The 17761-nt window shown below is 45.5% G+C and overlaps 1 protein-coding gene across 2 annotated transcripts in view; it reads left to right on the top strand.

Moving 5' to 3' along the window:
- The window catches only part of Gna13 (G protein subunit alpha 13), a 63900-nt gene that overhangs the window by 35686 nt on the left and 10453 nt on the right, over positions 1 to 17761 (top strand). Inside the window, exon 4 of one of the 2 annotated variants that reach the window (XM_052756780.1) lies at positions 28 to 5326. The exons of the other annotated variant lie outside the window; for it this stretch is intronic. Coding sequence (XP_052612740.1) covers positions 28 to 600 — 573 coding nt within the window. The 3' untranslated portion in view covers positions 601 to 5326. Of the gene's footprint in view, positions 1 to 27; positions 5327 to 17761 lie in introns of those variants that run through there. 2 annotated transcript variants of the gene reach the window in all.

Genomic DNA, 17761 nt, shown 5'->3' with positions numbered 1-17761 from the left:
CTAAGTATAAACCCTTTTCTCTTCCAGGATTACATTCCATCACAACAAGATATTCTGCTTGCCAGGAGACCCACCAAAGGCATCCATGAGTACGACTTTGAAATTAAAAATGTTCCTTTCAAAATGGTTGATGTGGGTGGCCAGAGATCAGAACGGAAACGTTGGTTTGAATGCTTTGACAGTGTGACATCAATACTTTTCCTTGTATCTTCAAGTGAATTTGACCAGGTGCTTATGGAGGATCGCCTGACCAATCGCCTTACAGAATCTCTGAACATTTTTGAAACAATTGTCAATAACCGGGTTTTCAGCAATGTGTCTATAATTCTCTTCTTAAACAAGACAGACTTGCTTGAAGAGAAAGTGCAAGTTGTGAGCATCAAAGACTACTTCCTAGAATTTGAAGGGGACCCGCACTGCTTAAGAGACGTCCAAAAGTTTCTGGTGGAATGCTTCCGTGGCAAACGCCGGGACCAGCAGCAGAGGCCATTGTACCACCACTTCACCACCGCCATCAACACAGAGAACATCCGCCTCGTGTTCCGCGACGTGAAGGACACAATCCTCCACGACAACCTCAAGCAGCTCATGCTCCAGTGATGACAAGACTTGCTATTTTAATACCTTGTTGTGGTTTTGATTGTTTTCTGTTTGTCTTGGATTTTGTTTCTTTTTTAAAATAGCAGTTTACAACAGCAGTTAGAGAAATCTCAATTCTGTGTCTAACTTCTTGGAAATCTTAGTCCTTCTGTGGCCTTTAGTTTGTGGCTGAAAGCTGCTGATTAATACATTGCCAATATCTGCTGGAATTCAGGCTTTGATCGGTTTTACCATGACTTCCATTCAAGTCCAGTTGTAATTTCCTGACCAGCCTCACAGTAGGTGTATTTCAGGCTTTGAATTCTTCTGCTTGCAAGCTGAATTCCCCTGCAGTGCCAAGAATAGGCAGTATCCTTAGCTACTTGTAGGGACGAGATTAGGAATGCTCAGCTCTAAGATGAGACCCAGAGAGTGCCTTACACAGCACTGTCATGCCTAGCCAGTGAGCCCCTGTTCTGAAAGGGCTGTTGGAGAAAGTTCAGTCTAAGGACCAGCAGGTCTTCAGAGGCTTAGCCTTGCTGTGTTCGTGATTGCTTACACACACATAATAGTTTTCTTCTCAGTTTCTTTAGTTCCTGAAGATCATGTCTTAGTGTTTAAGTTTACAGTATGGATTTTGGCCTAATGCTGATGTGTTCACAAATGGTACATGTACTGTGTTGATCTAAAATACCCAGTGGCGTGCAGTTTGCCTTTTCCATATTTAAGCATCAGTAACTTAGTGTGCCCCGTTAGAAACATTTTGGCCATAACAACAGCTTGAAAGGGCGAGCACCTTGGTAACAGCAATCAACATGGCTGTTCCTGAGTGCCACGTGTGACTTGTTGGTCCTGTCTCTGTTGGTGTCGCGCCTCCTGGAGGGAATCACTGTTGAGTCTTCTTTCTTTTGCCCTCCTGTCTTAATTTCAGCAACTCTGAACTCTAGCGTTTAGGGGGTTCTTTTGTCACCAAGAGCTTGGCGGGCAGTATTTTCCTATGAAATATTCAAGAAGGCATCCTTTGAGTATCCTGTTCATGCTTAGTGTCCCTGTAGACACAGTTTGTATGTGTTGGTGCTGTAGTTGTGTGTGAGATGACAGCTTTATTGAGGGACAGTTGAATGTCTAAAGAATGTATCTAAGGATAAGTCATTCTTTTGGTCCGTACTTAGGAGGTTTGCCTTAAACACACACACACACACACACACACACACACACACACACACACACACACACACACACACACACACCACTGCTAGGTTAAACCATGCCCATAAAGTAGCTTTGTGATTAGCTATACCCATAGTGACTGGTGTACTAAAGCATTTGTCATGTTCCAGCTGGCCCGTGAGTTTGCAGAGCCTAAGCACACCCCTGCTTTCCATGGAGAATGCATGAGGACTGTGATGCCTGTCATTTTACTGTGTGACTGTTCTCAGGCAAGAAATCGTGCTCCGAAAGGTTGGTCAGCTTTGTGGCTCACAGGCAGTGGTCTTCCTCATTCCTTGCTGGCAGGTGTGAGAGCTGAGCCTCTTAGTGTGCTCAAGAGGGGTGTGTTCTTCAGAGACCTGACTTGTCTTTGTGTTTCTAAATTCCAGTGTTTTCTTGCCTTTGGTAATACATGAGCTTAAGACATGTAGTCCAGTATCACAGTGCAGGTGTTGTTACCATAATTTATGTATATTTGAATGGTTCTACATCTAGTCCATAAGTTGTTTAAATGTATGGGGTTAACTTAACTCCAGTGCTGATGAGCATTTGAACATGTGCACAGTAACACTTGGTTTGCTCTGTGTTTGTTCATTTAGCAAACATTTTTGTATATTGGCCAAAACTAACCACAGTGAAAGTAGAAGTCAGTCCCTCCCTTCAGAGAGCAGTTTATGTCCAGTTACACTTAAGCTCTGTGGTGGGAACAGAAACATTGCCTGACGGAGCAGAATCCCTTCCCTGACTTCCTCCATTGTGACTATTACCAAGAAATGACAAGAGCACCCACCTAGACACGGCATCCTTCTGGGCATCTGCAGCTCCTTCTGATGCATGCAGAATCTCAGAACCAAATGCGGTCTAGATACATTCTGAAGCAGTGGATTACTTACTTGCAGTTTATACAGGATTGTTTAGAATTCAAAGAACTGTGAGACTCAGCCAAAAAGTTCTAGTCCGTGTTTGGAAGGAATCTGACACCTACATCCTGAAAGTCATGTCCTTTTGGGAATTGAAGTATCGTCGTGTGAAGAGGAGGGTGAAATGTAGCCCACAGAATCGCAAAGGTGCTCTACCCTGCCTGTCCTGGCTCCCCAGTCCCTAGAGTGTAACCGGAGTTGAGGTTCCCTGGGGCATCCAACTTGGTGTGTCTTGGGGTGAGTGGAATGACCCGTGCCTAACTCCAAATTTCTCTGTTCTGAAATCCTGCATCCTTGCTACATACCAACAAATGATCACACAAGTGTCTTGGTTGACTTTGAAATTTTTTATATTTTACAGTGTTGCCTTATAAATGAAAGAACACCACAAATTTAGAACTTAATTTTTTTTAAATGGGGAAAGGGCTTTGTTCCATGGTTTCTTACGATCTTATTTCAAGGTGTGTTTCTGCCACTTAAATATTTTTTAATGTCCTGAAATGTTGCTTTCTGCCAAATGCTGTCTGTATTAAATTGAAGCCTCCATTTCAGTTTTTCTGTCTGGGAAGGGTACTTGATAGCCGGAGGGCAGCTGCAGCCAAACCAGACAGGGCGTCCTGAAGAGGAGCCTGTGGCAGCGCATTGGTGGGTCCTTCACCCCTGAGGGGCCTCGGGGAAGTTCTCAAGCCCAGGCTCTACAGGGAAATAAATGCTTGTTCGGTTGGTGGCGGCTTTGAATTAGAGAAAGTATCCACGTTGGTGCCAGAAGTGACCAGAAGAAGTGTTGATAGATGCAGCAAAAAGCATGTGCCCTCTAAACCTCCTTCCAGTGTAGGCCCGAACGCTTGGGCTGATGGGATGTATTTCTCAGCATTGATATTCACATCCGGTTATACCTCATTTATATGAAGAATAAAATGCCCAAGTTATGCGGTTATATCCTGAAACTCAAGCTATTTGGAAATCCCTCAAATTGGTGCTTTCATTATTTAATGATACATTTCGGCTAAACCTCAAACAAACCATTTGAAACGTGACTCCGAGTTGCAATTTATAGCGATGTTATTTTTCTCATTTGAGAAGACCCAAGTGTCAGTGTTAATCTGAATTTCCTGTATGAACCCATGCACCCTACCTGTAAAGCCCAGTCAAATATTTGTAACAAATTCCCAAATAAACCTAGAGAAAGCCTCTCTGTTACCTTTTCATTTCTTTGATTTCCTTTGAAAGAGGGGAGTAAAGTTTTGCAGGTCCTTTCATTGGAATCGGCCTCTGGTTGTGCGTCTCCTTCCTGTGGTTTCAGCACATTAAATTCCGTGAGCCAAGTGATCTTTGTGTTACGCTGCTGGAATGAAAGCACTTTCTACTTTCTGCTCTTTTTTCTTTAAAGCTGGGATGGCTTTTCAGTCTAGAAAGCACGAGGCACATGATGCCTATTTTCTTATGGTACGAGGTTAGGGCTTAATCAGTTTACACTAGAGACTGAATTCTGTGTTAAAACCTGATGATGGCTTTTCAGATACCATCAGCTAGATACTGCTAGCTTTGCCCCGGCAGGTGCTTGCTAGATTCATCAGAGCAGTGTTTGTCCACTAGCATTCTTCCACCCGCCTGAATGTAGATGAGCATTTGAACGGACCTGTTCATCCCTGGATGTAGCATTCTGGTCTGACCATCCATTTTGAGTGCCAGGGATGGCACAGAGCATTGTTTTGCATTTGTTTGTTTGTAGAGTTGTGTGTTTTTGAGATGTGGCCTCCCTGTGTATCCTGGGCTGATGGCATTTGAGATCCTCATGGCTCAGCTTCCCCACTGCAGAGACTGCCACTTGCCTTTTCAAGCACTAGGATGTGGCAGTGTTTTGTGGGCTATAAAGTGACTTTTGTGACCTTTGCTATGCTAATAGTGTTGAAATTTCCAGATGGATTGAATGTACCTGAATCCAGGAAGCATAAATTTTCAATCCTTGACAATCACTGATTATAATAAACCACCTTCTTGGTATGTAATTCTGATTTACAGAAACAGCACTGCTAAAATGAGCGGTGATTTTGACAGTAGCCATGCCTGTTTGATGGTCCCAGGAGTGACAGGGAGGAAGGAGGCAATGTGTTCTTGTTGGGTGCGTATAGTACTGAAGCAGACTATACTGTGTACCCTCTTTACCTCTTTCTTACTTGAAAGCAGAATCGCAAAATATTCTAGATGGCTTTTCTCTATTAGGTGTGAGCTCACAGGGCACAAGAAGCCTTATCCGAAGCACTCAGTGCAGCCCTCACAGCTACTGTCCCTAACGAGACATGGTTTATATTACCCTGTATAAGTATTTGTGGCTTAGATTTTTTTTTTTTTACATACATCCTTTTATAACTTTCCAGGAACTAAGCACATTATCTGATACTGTTGTAAATTTTTCCTTGGCCAGTGCTTTGGTTCCAGGCTAGCAGTAAATTATTTCTGCAGGAGGTCGAAGAGTGGGAGCAATGGTTTCAGGTTATTCAACGAGTTGCTAGTCATTAAGGCTTTTTACTTTTGTACATATTTTGCAAAATTTGTCTCTTTACTATTAATATTTGCTTTGTAAAAATTACTGACATTTAATAAACATTTATAAACGATTTGAGAGCATGCTGTTGTTTTAACTCTTGATACTTTGAGTGTGAAGCGGGGGGTGAAGTTTCACGTTTGGAAGCAAAAGTTTGCACACCCTGCTGAAGGCACGGAGCTCTACTCCGAATCTCTCCAACTCCGCCTCTGTGGAAACAGTGGTTGACTAAAGATGGGAGAGGTGGCCTTCGTGGAGTCCCCAGGTCTCCACTGTTGTGAAGCAGAAAGAGACGAGTACCTGCTCCCCGCTTCTCTTGTGGGTGCTGGATCTCCGAAGGCTTCTGGGCCCCACTCTCATCCAGTTACAGCAGGACGGATGGCTCTTCAGCCTGTTGTAATCAAATCGATACTTAGAAAACCAACACATCACCACTCACTTTTTTCCCCCTCCAGTAAACCTTATTTTAGAATACAGAGTGAAGGAGTGTGGTTGCGGGGGAGGGTAGTAAGGTTTCCCAGCATTTCACCCTGGAACGGCTTCCCCAGTGAACACCTGGCATTCATTTGGTATACTTGTCACTACTAAGGAACCAATAACGAGCTGAGCTTGTGTTGGCTTACAACTACTAATCCTTGCTCTAGGAAGGCTATGGCAGAAGGATTGACCAGAGTTCCTGGTTAGGCTGACTACAGTCTGATCTAGAGCGAGACTCACAGAGCCAGCACAGAAAGAGTATATACGGAAGCCTCGGGTGATTCCCGTTCCCTGTGAAGTCCTTCTGGAGGCCATGCAGGACCCTCCGTTACATTAATTGTGTCTCCTTGAGCTCCTATAGCTGGTGGACGTCCCGTGTTCTCCAGCCTTTCTTGTTTATGCCCATACTGGCAGTTTGGAGGAATGCCAGCCAGGGATTTTGTAGAATGTTCTATTAGGACTGGTCTGACTCTTTCTCACTAGACAGCAGTATGGGGTTTAGAACCACGAAGTCTCCTTTTGGTCTTGTCTGTTCCCATAAATCCATTTATAAAATCCGATAGCCAGCCCAGAGGCCATAGTAGATTATAGGAGACAGCCATTCTCTGCCTGAGGAGGTGACTCTGCCTGCTCCTTAAGTATGAGGACTTGAGCTTGGCCCCCAAAACTCAGGTAAAAAGCCAGGCATGGTAGTTTGCACCTGTAACATCAGGGCTAGAGAGAGATCCCTGAAGCTCATTGGCCCGCCAGCCAACCTGGCTGAATCTGTAAGCTTCAGGATTGGTGAGAAACCGTGTCACAAAAAAGTTGGAGAGTGATAAAAGACCATGAAGTCGACCTCTGACCTACACACACACACACACACACACACACACACACACACACACACACACACACACACACACCATGCGCTTCTATGCACCCATGAACCCATACAAGTACATACACAGACCACATACAACATACCACACAAAAGTACCATTCTCTTGAACCGATGTCAAGTATACCTAATGGGCCTCCCTGCCTCCAATCCCAGCAGAAGCAGGCAGATCTCTGTGGATTCAAGGCCAGCCTGAACTACAGAGCAAGTTCAAGGACAGTCGGGACTACATAGTGAGACTATCTTGAAAAACCAAAGAAAATGAAAGTAGACCTAATGGTCATCATTCACCCTCCATTGGTTCTCAACCTTTCTAATGTGTGACCCTTTGACACAGATCCTCATGTTGTGATGACCCCCAACCATAAAATTATTTTGTTGCTGCTTCATAACTAATTTTGCTACTGTTAATCATAATGTAAATATCTGTGTTTTCTCATCGTCTTAGACAATCCCTATGAAAGGTTCAGTTGAGCTAGGGGGTCTAGACCCACTCACTGCCTTACCCTTTTATAAGGAACTAAGTTAGAAGTTGTCAACTTTTAAAAAAAAAAAAACTTTTCTTGAGAGAGTCTCATTATGTAGCCCAAGCTGGTCTTGAACTTTGAATCCTCCTGCCTCAGCCTCTTAAGTGTTGGGATTACAACTATGACTCACCACCCCTGTTTATGCCTTTTACATTAGCATCTGTATGTGTTTGTGACTTATGTGTCCAACTGTATGAATATATGTGCAAGACTCAGTGTTACCATTGGGTGTAGTAGTTATAGCTCTCCACCTTATTCGTGAGGCAGAGTCTCTCAGCTGAACCAGAGCTCACCAAGCTAGCCAGCTTGCTCCGTCCCCTTCCCAGGGCTGGAATTACAGGCAGGCCACCATGCCCACCTGGTGATAACATGGTCTCTGGGGATTCCAGCTCCAGTCCTCACGCTTGGGTGGCAAGTGCTTTATCCTGGAGCCTCTCCCCAGCCCTGAACCTCCCTAAGTGGCATTCACTGAACGCTCCACTGATCTCTCTTCCCCTAAGTGAACGTGGGTTTCCCTCACAGCTGGACCTGCCCCACAGCTGTAAGTAAATGTCCAGGAGCAATGCTGGCTCCCCAGCCGGTTGGCTCCAGTCTCTGGCAAATAAAAATTTTTTTCTAAGGCCTCACTTTCACATGATATTTAACTCCGGATCCTGAAAAAAAAAATTATGATACAAAATTTGGACTTTATGTAAATGTTGTTGGAAAAACGTTAGGATTTGAGAGACAAGTTTTTAAAGACTTTTACAAGGTTCAAGAGCTTTGGAAAATGAAACTAATTTGAACATTGGAATTCCCCTCAAAACAAACAAAAAAAAAAAAAGGGAAAAGAAAGAGAAAGGAAAAGCTTTGGTGGGGAGAAGCCTCGGTGAGTGAAGTGCTTGTAGCACACACCTGAGGACCTGGACTGGGATCCCCAGCACCTAGCAGGTGCAATGGTGCACATCTGTCACCCAGCATGGGAGGAGGGGACAAGCTGATCCAGAGAGCTCGCTGCCAGCTCGCCTCACCGGAACAGCAAGCTCTAGGTTCAGGAGTGACCCTGTCCCCAAAATAAGGTAAAGGTGATAGAAGAAGATACTCAATGTCTACGATGGTCTGTGCGGCGCGCGCGCGCGCACACACACACACACACAGGCACACACACACATACACACATGGGCACATCCCTCCCCATATGCATGAGCTCAACTCCCCCTACCCCAACAAACACACATACTTGATCTCTCTCTCTCTCTCTCTCTCTCTCTCTCTCTCTCTCTCTCTCTCTCTCTCTCTCTCTCTCTCACACACACACACACACACACACACACACACACACACACACACGTATTCCTATACATACACATGCATGGGCACACCTCTCCCCAAATGCATAAGCTCACATACACACACTCATGAGCTACCCTCCCCCCAACACACACACACACACACACACACACACACACAGCAAAAGTTTTCTTCTGTTGTTGAAATAAGGGAATTTACTGTTGGGAAAAGAAACAGCTAAGCCCCAAACTCCTGTCTGGGAAGTGCTTTGGCACAATCAGAATTAACTGACATGCTGGTGTAAGATGGGCTCAGTGACCTGAGTCCAGTGTGGGTTGTTGGAAGAGAAAGGAGGCCTTTTGTTCCCATGGACATACAAGAAACCGTGGTTGACGTGTTAAACCAAAGGTTTGTGTGAATGACTTGGGAAATTGGGCAGGTCCTCCAAGAATGAATGACCTCAGACAGTATCCTAAAATACATGCTGTGATTCTTCCTCAGAAAGGAATGAGGCCCTTGAATCCAGTGCTCTGGAGAAGGGGGCACTGTGAACTAGATTTTGCAGGAGTTTTTTGTTTTTTTTTTTTTTAAATATTCGAAGAAAAAACGGGTCTCAAACAGATTTTCAATATAAACTAGCTGTTCAGCTAGCTGCATCATCATTGTGTGTTCCTCACAAGAGCGTTGAGAGAAGTCGTGTCTAGAATTCACACTTACATTAAGGGAAGACCTTCCTTCTCCCCATAAAGATACATGATAGGAACACAGAAGCAATGAAGTCCTCTTAAAAGTTGGTAATTCGAAGCCAGGTGGTGGTGGCGCACGCCTTTAATCCCAGCACTTGGGAGGCAGAGGCAGGTGGACCTATGTGAGTTTGAGGTCAGCCTGGTCTACAAAGCTAGTTCCAGGACAGCCAATGCTGTTATACAAAGAAACCCTGTCTCAGAAAAAAAAAAAAAAAAAAAGAAAAGAAAAAAGTTGGTAATATGGGGCTGGGCATGGTGGCACATGCCTTTAATCCTAGCACTCAGGTGGCGGAAGCAGTTGGATTTCTGTCAGTTCGAGGCCAGCGTGGTCTACATAATGAGTTCCAGGCTAGCCGAGACTACAAAGAGAAACCCTATCCCCAAAAAGAAGAGAGAAAGAAAAATAGAGTGGGATCTGCATATGGTTCCATAGCTAGAGTGGTTGCCTTATACGCATGAAGCCCTGGGGTCTTGTCTGCAGCAAGGCCTGAGCCCGGAGTGGTTGTGCATGCCTGTAGTCCCAGCACTCGGGAGGCGGACCTGAAGACCTGAAGATCAGTAGTTGGAGGTCATCCTCAGCTACATACTGAGTTCAAGTCCAGCCTGTGCTATATGAGATCTTGTCTAAAACAAAACAAAATACTTGGTAATTCAGGACAAAGTGTGCACCTCAGTGATGAAGAATCCATGGTGGGGTTTGTTGACTAGCACTACAAAAAAGGTTGATCTGTATCGACTTGTAGTTTTTAACAGTCCCTGTCATGTGAAGAAAGGTCAAGTGTAAAACGTGAAACCGAAGGCAAATACTGCTGACTAGGAGAAGGTCTGGCTGTGTTTGTTCACTTTCCTGTTGTTCTACATGAAGCCCCCAGCGCTGAGGTCCATGTATTTAACTAGTGGGTTCATTTTAACATCAGAGTATGTTCATCAAAAGTGAGTCATCCTGGGAATGGAGAGATGGCACAGCACTTAAGAGACCCTAAGACCACCAGTTCCAGAGGACCTGGGTTTGGTTCCCAGCACCCATGTGGTTGCTCACGCCATCTGTCACTCCAGTTCCAGGGGATCTGATGCCCTCTTTCTGGCTTCCACAGGCACCAGGCATGCAAGTGGTACACAGACATACATGCAGGCAAAACACCCATACAAATACAATAAAGATAAAAATTAGTTGCATTTGTGGGGAGAGTGTGTGAGACAAGAATCTCATTATGTAACCCAGGTTGGCCTGGAATTCAAAATCCTCCTGCCTCAGCCTCCTAGATGTTAGAGTAATAAGTATAAGCCACCATACCCTACAGATTAAGCCTCACATTATTCTTGGATTTAGAATTCCAAGGTTTTGTTATCTTGATTTTCACATCTCAGTTTGGTTTGACTTTTTTTTTTTTTTAACCTATATTATAGAAAATCTTTGAACAGGGCTGGAGAGATGGCTCAGCAGTTAAGAGTCCTTGCTGCACCATCATTAGGACTGGGGGTCCAGTTCCAGCACCCACATAACAGGCTGGGCCTGCCACACACCCATGCCGATAACCCAAGGGAGACAGAGACAGTATTGCTGGGACTTGCTGGTTTCCAGCCTAGCCCAAGAAACACAACCCACAGGTAGAGAGACAGAGACCCTGCCTGCAAAGGAAAAATTCAGTGGAGGGTGATACAGGAGGCCACCAGGAGCCCGCCTCTGCCCTTGGTGTTTGCGGTGGTAGGAGCACCCATACAAATACATAGACACACACTCACACAGACACACCAATAAAATACATCTTTAAAAAAGGAAAGAAAATTTAAGAGAGGCTAGGATAACAAGCCCACACATGCCACTCAGCTTGAGAGTGTCTCCTGACTGAAGCTGGGCTTGGTGATATGCACGTGCCATCCCAGCACTAGGAGGGGTGCTGGGAGCTGAAGGCTAGCCTGGGCTACCTAGTGAGTTCTAGCCCTGGCAGAGCTACACAGCAAGAGCCCATTTCAGAAAACCGACCAACCAAACTAAACAACGAAAACTCATTAGTTGACAGCCAATCTTGTTGCCTTCCTATCCGAATCTTTCGCTACTTCTGGTCTAGACTATCTTGAAGCAAATCCTAGACTTTGTATCATATAATTATCACAGACATTTTTCATTATATGTCTCTAAAAGACTACTTTCCTTAATTAAAAAAATTATTTTGAAAGAATTTTTTAGTACCTGGTGTTTTAAATTTCTAATTCTCTTATAAACAGTTGTAAATGTAGAATCCACCCAGATCCTTCATTTTAGACAATGACACCAGGTATTAGAAGAGACATGACTGTCACATGTCAGTCATTTTGCTGTCTATCCCCAGAACTTAGTGACTGAAGACAACATCTACTTTATTTGTCTTGGTCCATGAGAAGATTGAGTGGTTCTTTGGTCTGGGCAAGCTGGGCTGCCCCATGATCTCTGGTCAGTTGAGAGCTTGGCTGGTAGCCAGATGACCAAAGTTGGTGTCATGGGACTGGTGGTTGAGACCTTGGTTCTCATCTCTAGCAGGCTAGGTTATTTTGATCATGTTTGCATGTATGTATGTTTGTATATATGTATGTACATACATATGTATCTGTTGGCTTTAGGGTTTCCAGACACAGCAGAGCTGAGGCCCTGATGTATAGGTACCATGCAGGCCTCAGCCTGTACTACATGTTTTAAAAAGTCCAACTGGAGCTGGGGAGATATCTCAATGGGTAAAACACTTGGCTCACAGCATCTACATGAATGTGAGTCCTGCATTCAGGGGGCAGAGACTGGGGATCCTTGGAGAAAGTTGGCTGGATGAATCTGTGAGCTCTGAGTTCAAGTGAGAGACTGCCTCTATATCAAAAACAAGGTGGAGTCCAGTTTTGAAAATCACCCACAGTCAACCTTGACCCTCCACATGAATTTACCATCTTACCTAGGCTACACTCAAACTCATGACCCATCCTTAATGCTGGGATTGCCGGTGTTAGCCTCCGTACACAGCTTTACCAACTCAGGTTATTTGATTTGATTATGCTTTTTGTTTTGCTTTTTGAGACAGGGTTTCTCTGTGTAGTTTAGGTTCCTGTCCTCGATTTCACTCTGTAGACCAGGCTGGCCTCCAACTCACAGAGATCCGCCTGGCTCTGCCTCCCAAGTGCTGGGATTAAAGGTGTGTGCCACCGCTGCCTGGCTTGATTATACTTTTTTGAGACAGAGTTTCACGTGGCTTGCCTTGGCCTTGAGCTCATTAAGTATCTGAGGATGACTTTGAACTCCTGAGCCTCTTGTTTCCATCTCCCAAGTACTGGGGTGACAGACCTGTGCCACCCAGCTGCTGACTGAGATTTTTTTAAATTACCTTTTTATTTATTTATTGTGTGCATACCTGCGTGCGTGTGTACATGCATGTCTGTCTGTCTGTCTTGTCTATCTGTGTGTGTGTGTGTGTGTGTGTGTGTGTGTGTGTGTGTGTGTGTGTGTGAGAAAGAGAGAGAGGGGGGTGGGGTGGGCAGGAGACAGCTTGCTGGAGTCGGCTCCTGCATGGCTCTCAAAGACTGAACTCTGACTGTTGGGCTAGGCAGCAGACACCTCTGTCTGCTGAGTCATCTCACCAGCCCTGACATTTCCTTTTTTCCAGCTCTCTCTGTAGACTAGGTTGGCCTTGAACTCACAGAGATCTGCCTCCCTCTGCTTCCCTGAGTCCTGGGATGAAAGGCCTGTGCCACCACACTGAGATTGTTTATTTTTAAAAAGATTTATTTTGCTTTCAGTTATGTGTGTACGTGTGTCTGTCTGAATGTGTGTCACTTGTGTGGGGGTGCCTGTGGAAGCCAGAGGCACCATATCCCCTGGAGCTGGGGTCATAGGTGGTTATGAGCTGCCTGACATTGGTTCTAAGAGACAAATTCCCTAACTGCTGAGCCCCCTCTCTAGCTGAGATTTACTTATTTTTATTTTATGTGTATGAATGTTTTGTTTACGTGTATGTATGCATGCATGTGCCTGATGCCGTCTGAGTCAGAAGAGGATATCAGAGCCTCTGGAACTAGAATTACATATGGTTGTAAGATGCCATGTGGGCGTTGGGAACTGAACCTGGGTCCTCTGCAAGGTCTTACTAAATCCTCAGTAAGTGATCTTAGCCACTGAGCCATCCCTCCAGCCCATCTGAGATTCTCAGCAGGAACCACTTTCTGCTGTGGTCTATCTGTCATTTTGTATTCGTCCAGTCACATCCAAAGCCAACATTAGAGTTCGGCGCTATTTTCACAATCCTATAGTGCCTGAGAAGTATGAGCCTTAAAAGGTAAATCAACTCCCTGGCTCAGATGCCAGAGGAGTGATGTGCTTTGAGCCAAGAAAACAATTTCCCTATTAGGGTCACAGGCAGGCTGGGCGTCCAGTGACATTCTCTGGCAGTGTAGGGCTTATATCTAATGATGTCCTTGTGATTGTTTACAAAACCCAGCTCAAGATCATCAGGGAACTGGGTGTCAGGAAGGTCACTTGGCCTCTGAAACACAGGCTTCACTTCCTGAAAGCTGATCCTCGCTTTAGCACTGTCCTCAAGCAACCAAGATTTGTTGCATGTCATGTAACAAGCAGTCATGTTGCAAGCAGTCATGGATTCCTAGAAGCTGAGCTTTCAGCCAGGCGTGGCAGCTTATGCCCTTGATCCCAGCACTGGGGACGCAGAAGCAGGTAGATCTCTGTGAGTTTTAGGTTAACCTGGTCCACATAGTGTAGTCCAAGCCAGGTAAGAATATACAGAGAGACGCTGTCTTAAAAAAAAAAAAAAAAAAAAAAAAAAAAAGAGTTTGAGCTTTCAGATGGATCACATGTCCATAATCTCAGCCAAAGTTTACAAAGCAAAAACAGAGGCTGGTGAGATGGCTCAGCGTGTAAAAGGGCTTGCTGCAAGGATGGAGGACCTGGGTTTGATCCCTGGGACCCAAATGGTAGAGAGAGCTGACTCCCACAGATTGTCCTGTGGCCTCTACATGTGTACCGTGGTACATGTAAACACACACACACACACACACACACACACACACACACACACACACACAATCAGAGGATTCTATTGAATTCTATTGATGTGGAGAGCCCATCCCAATGTGGGTGGTGCCACCCCTGGGCTGCTGATTCTGGGTGGGATGCTCATCCTCCTTAGCCATCAAGGCTATGCAGCAAATCCGTACAACAAGAAGCCACTCCATACCTACTAGGATGACTATAATCAGAGGCACGGATGGGTGTAAGCATTGGCAACTATGGGAAGAAGACATAGCCCTCGCATTTCACTGGAGAGGCTGTAAAATGGCGTGACTCTTTGGAAAACAATTTGGTAGATCCTCAAAATATTTCCATTACTGGCTAATGTTTATGTCAACTTGTTAACTATGTTAAAACTGGCTAGGGTCACCTGGGAACATCGAACCTCAATTGAGAAAATGCCTCCATCAGACTGGCCAATCTGTGGTGTCATTTCTTAATTGATTGGTATAGGAGAGTCCAGTCCAGTGTGGGTGGTGCCACCCCTAGGCTGGTGGTCCTGGGTGGTATAAGAAAGCAGGCTGAGCAAGCCATGAGGAGCAAGCTAGTAATCAGCACTCTTCCATGGCATCAGTCCCTGCCTCCAGGTTCCTGCCTTGAGTTCCTGCCCTGACTTCTCTCAGTGACAGAGTGTGACCTGAGAGTTGTAAGATGAAACAAACCCCTTCCTCCTCAAGTGGCTTTTGGTCATGGAGTTTTATCACAGCAATAGAAACCATAACCATGACAGTTAACCTATGTGGTAGCCACTTTAACCCCAGATGTAGTCCCAAGAGAAATGTAAACAGTCACACAAAAATTTGTGCATGAGTGTTCATAAGAGCATAATTTACAGTAGTCACAAAGTACCAGGAACCAATGGTTTATGGATGGCTAAATAAGATACGGTGTATCCATACAATGGATTGCATTCAGGATGGAAAGCGATCAAGTACTTAGAGATGCTTCAGCATGGGTGGAAATGCAAAAGTGCTATGCAAAGTGCATGAAGCCAGTTACGAAATGATTCAGCCTTATAATCCGACCACCAGGTCGTATTATTAGGAAATGTCCAGAATATGCAAATATCTAGGCGGCAGTGGAAACAGGATGAACAGCGGTGGAGGGAGTTTTGAGGCAGACAGAGTCACACTGTCATCACGGTTGCACAACTCTGTATACTAAAAGATAGAGTGGAGTTGATAGTGTGTGAGTAATATGTCAGTAAGGTTACTTAAAGAAAGAGAATTTGAAAACTGGGCTAATCTCCATGGTAGAGTGTTTGCTTAGCATGTACAGGGTCCTGGGTCCAGTCTGTTCCCCAGCAATGGACCGGGATGGGGAGAAGAAGGGAAAGAGAGGTGGAAGGGAAGAGAAAGGAAAGAGAGGAGAGGAAAACGGAGGAAAGGAGGGGGAAGAAAAGCAAACGGAGAAGGAAGGAGGAGGCGTGATGGGGGGAGAGGAGGTATAATTCTTTTCCAGTCAACTTCTAGATCAGGGTTTCAGATCTCAAAGGGCAGAGACTGCTAATTCTGTCTCAACCAACCCCTGAATCCTCAGAATCTAACAGCTTGCTGAATATGCATAAGAGCTCAAAAGTCTGTAGCATGTAACAGAATTTACTGAGTGTTTGCTGTGTCGTTTATGTGACGGATACCATGAGTGATAAAGTGATTTGCCAGGCATGGCGGTGCACGCCTTTAATCCCAGTACTTCAGAGGCAGCAGTAGGCAGATCTCTGTGGGTTCAAGGCCAGCCAGCCAGGGCTACATAGTGAAACCCTGTCTCAAACAAACAAAACAACCAAAAAGATCTACTTGTGGAATGGAATTTAAGGTGCTCATAGCCAGGCTAGAGAAAAAAAAAAAAAAAAAGGCAGACGTCCACATCATTAAACTGAGATGGGCAGTAATTCCTAAGAGGCATCGGTGTGGACCAGAAAGCATTTGCTTCTACCTGGGTGGGTCCAGGGACACTGGATGGAAGAGGAAGCATTGGTGCTAGGCTTTAAGGATGCTTTTAAAAGTACCTGGTCATGCCAGATGTGGCTAGTCACGCCGCTAAAGCCTGAGGTAAGAAGGTTGCCACAAATTCAAAGCCGGCTGGGCTTCAAGAGCGAAACCCTGTCTCAAAACCCACAGCAGCATCAAACAACCACAACAAAAGTGGCCAGGACGTGAGGAACAGAACAGGATGCCAGCACATCAAGGAGGAAGGTGAGCGCTTACCCATGTGTGGAGCTTTGCGGGGGCAGGCACCTTTGTTGGAGCAACCTTCTGCAAGGCACCAAGAGTGCAGAGGATGGCCCCAGCCTCACCAGGGAAGTCCACTGGGTAGCCACAAAAGAAAAAAACATAGCTGGCTGTGACAAGAGAAGAGACACAGGCAGGGAAGGGAGTTCTACGGAGAGGGAACAGCACGCGCGCGCGAGGGTACTGAGGCTCCGGGGAGCTCACGAGAGGTCACAGCAAGATCTCTAACTGGTTTTTGGAAAATAGGAAGATGTAGTATTTTTCTCACTGCTGTGATGATATCTGACAAAGGTAACTTCAGGGAGGAAGGGTCAGTTTAAGAAGGGACACGGTCCACTGTGGTGGGGAGGACACGGTGGCAGGAATAGGAGGGGACTGGTTACTTTACATCCACATAATGTAACACAGAGGGGAGAAAGGAAGCGGATCTGGGTCACCAAACCTCGAGGCCCCTCCCCCAGTGGCTCGCTTCTCCCAGTGAGGATCCACCCTCCCCCCATAGGTTTTCAGCCTTCCAAAGGAGTGCCACCAGGTGGGGACCAAGTATTTAAATAGGGGAATTTATGGTGGGCATTTCACATTCAACCCAGAATAGGAGGTTATGGGAGTGTGACAATATGGGGAGCTGGGAAGTGAGCAAGGGGCATGTCCTTGTTCACCTTGTAATACAAAATGCATTGAGTCTGATCTCTGAGAGCACTCCAAATCTTAGCAACCCAAAGTCTAGGGCAATTCCTCACTGTGAGCCCTCCCCATATATGTTGGCACAGTAAACATTCCATTCCACGTGGGAGGAACAGGATATCAAAGAAGCTCAGACTAGAAGCTGGGGCAATGGTTCAGTGGTTAAGAACACTTGCTCTTCTAGAGGACCTGACTTTGGTTTCCAGCACCCAGGTCATGGAGTTCATCACAGCAATAGAAATACTAAGACACCAAAGCAAGGCCAAATCCAGCAGGGAAAACACCACACCCTATAGTTCCATGTTCGTCATCCAGGGCTCTTGGTGGCATCTTCTGGGCTCCAGTGGGCTTGGCCGTCCATCCACCCTAACTCTAGTTTCCTCGTCTTAAGCACACGTCGCCTCTGTCTTGGGCTGGCTCCACTCCATGACTGCTGTTTTCCTCAGCAGATGCCCCTGGTCCTGGATCTCCAACACTGTGGGATCTCTGTGCATCTTAGGTCTTATTTTCATAGCGTCACACAGTGACTTCACACGGTCTCCTTGGAGTAAATCCAGTACTGCCACACATCACCAGGCCGCAGGGGCTTTCCAGAACCTGGTACAAGTTCAGTGACCCTCTAATTCTTGCATTTTCATGCCTTGCAAATTCAG

The sequence above is a fragment of the Peromyscus californicus genome, unplaced genomic scaffold (assembly GCF_007827085.1).
Source record: "Peromyscus californicus insignis strain IS unplaced genomic scaffold, ASM782708v3 Scaffold_3__1_contigs__length_106647218, whole genome shotgun sequence".
Classification (NCBI taxonomy): Eukaryota; Metazoa; Chordata; class Mammalia; order Rodentia; family Cricetidae; genus Peromyscus; species Peromyscus californicus.
This window is presented reverse-complemented; position numbering and strand designations above follow the sequence as displayed.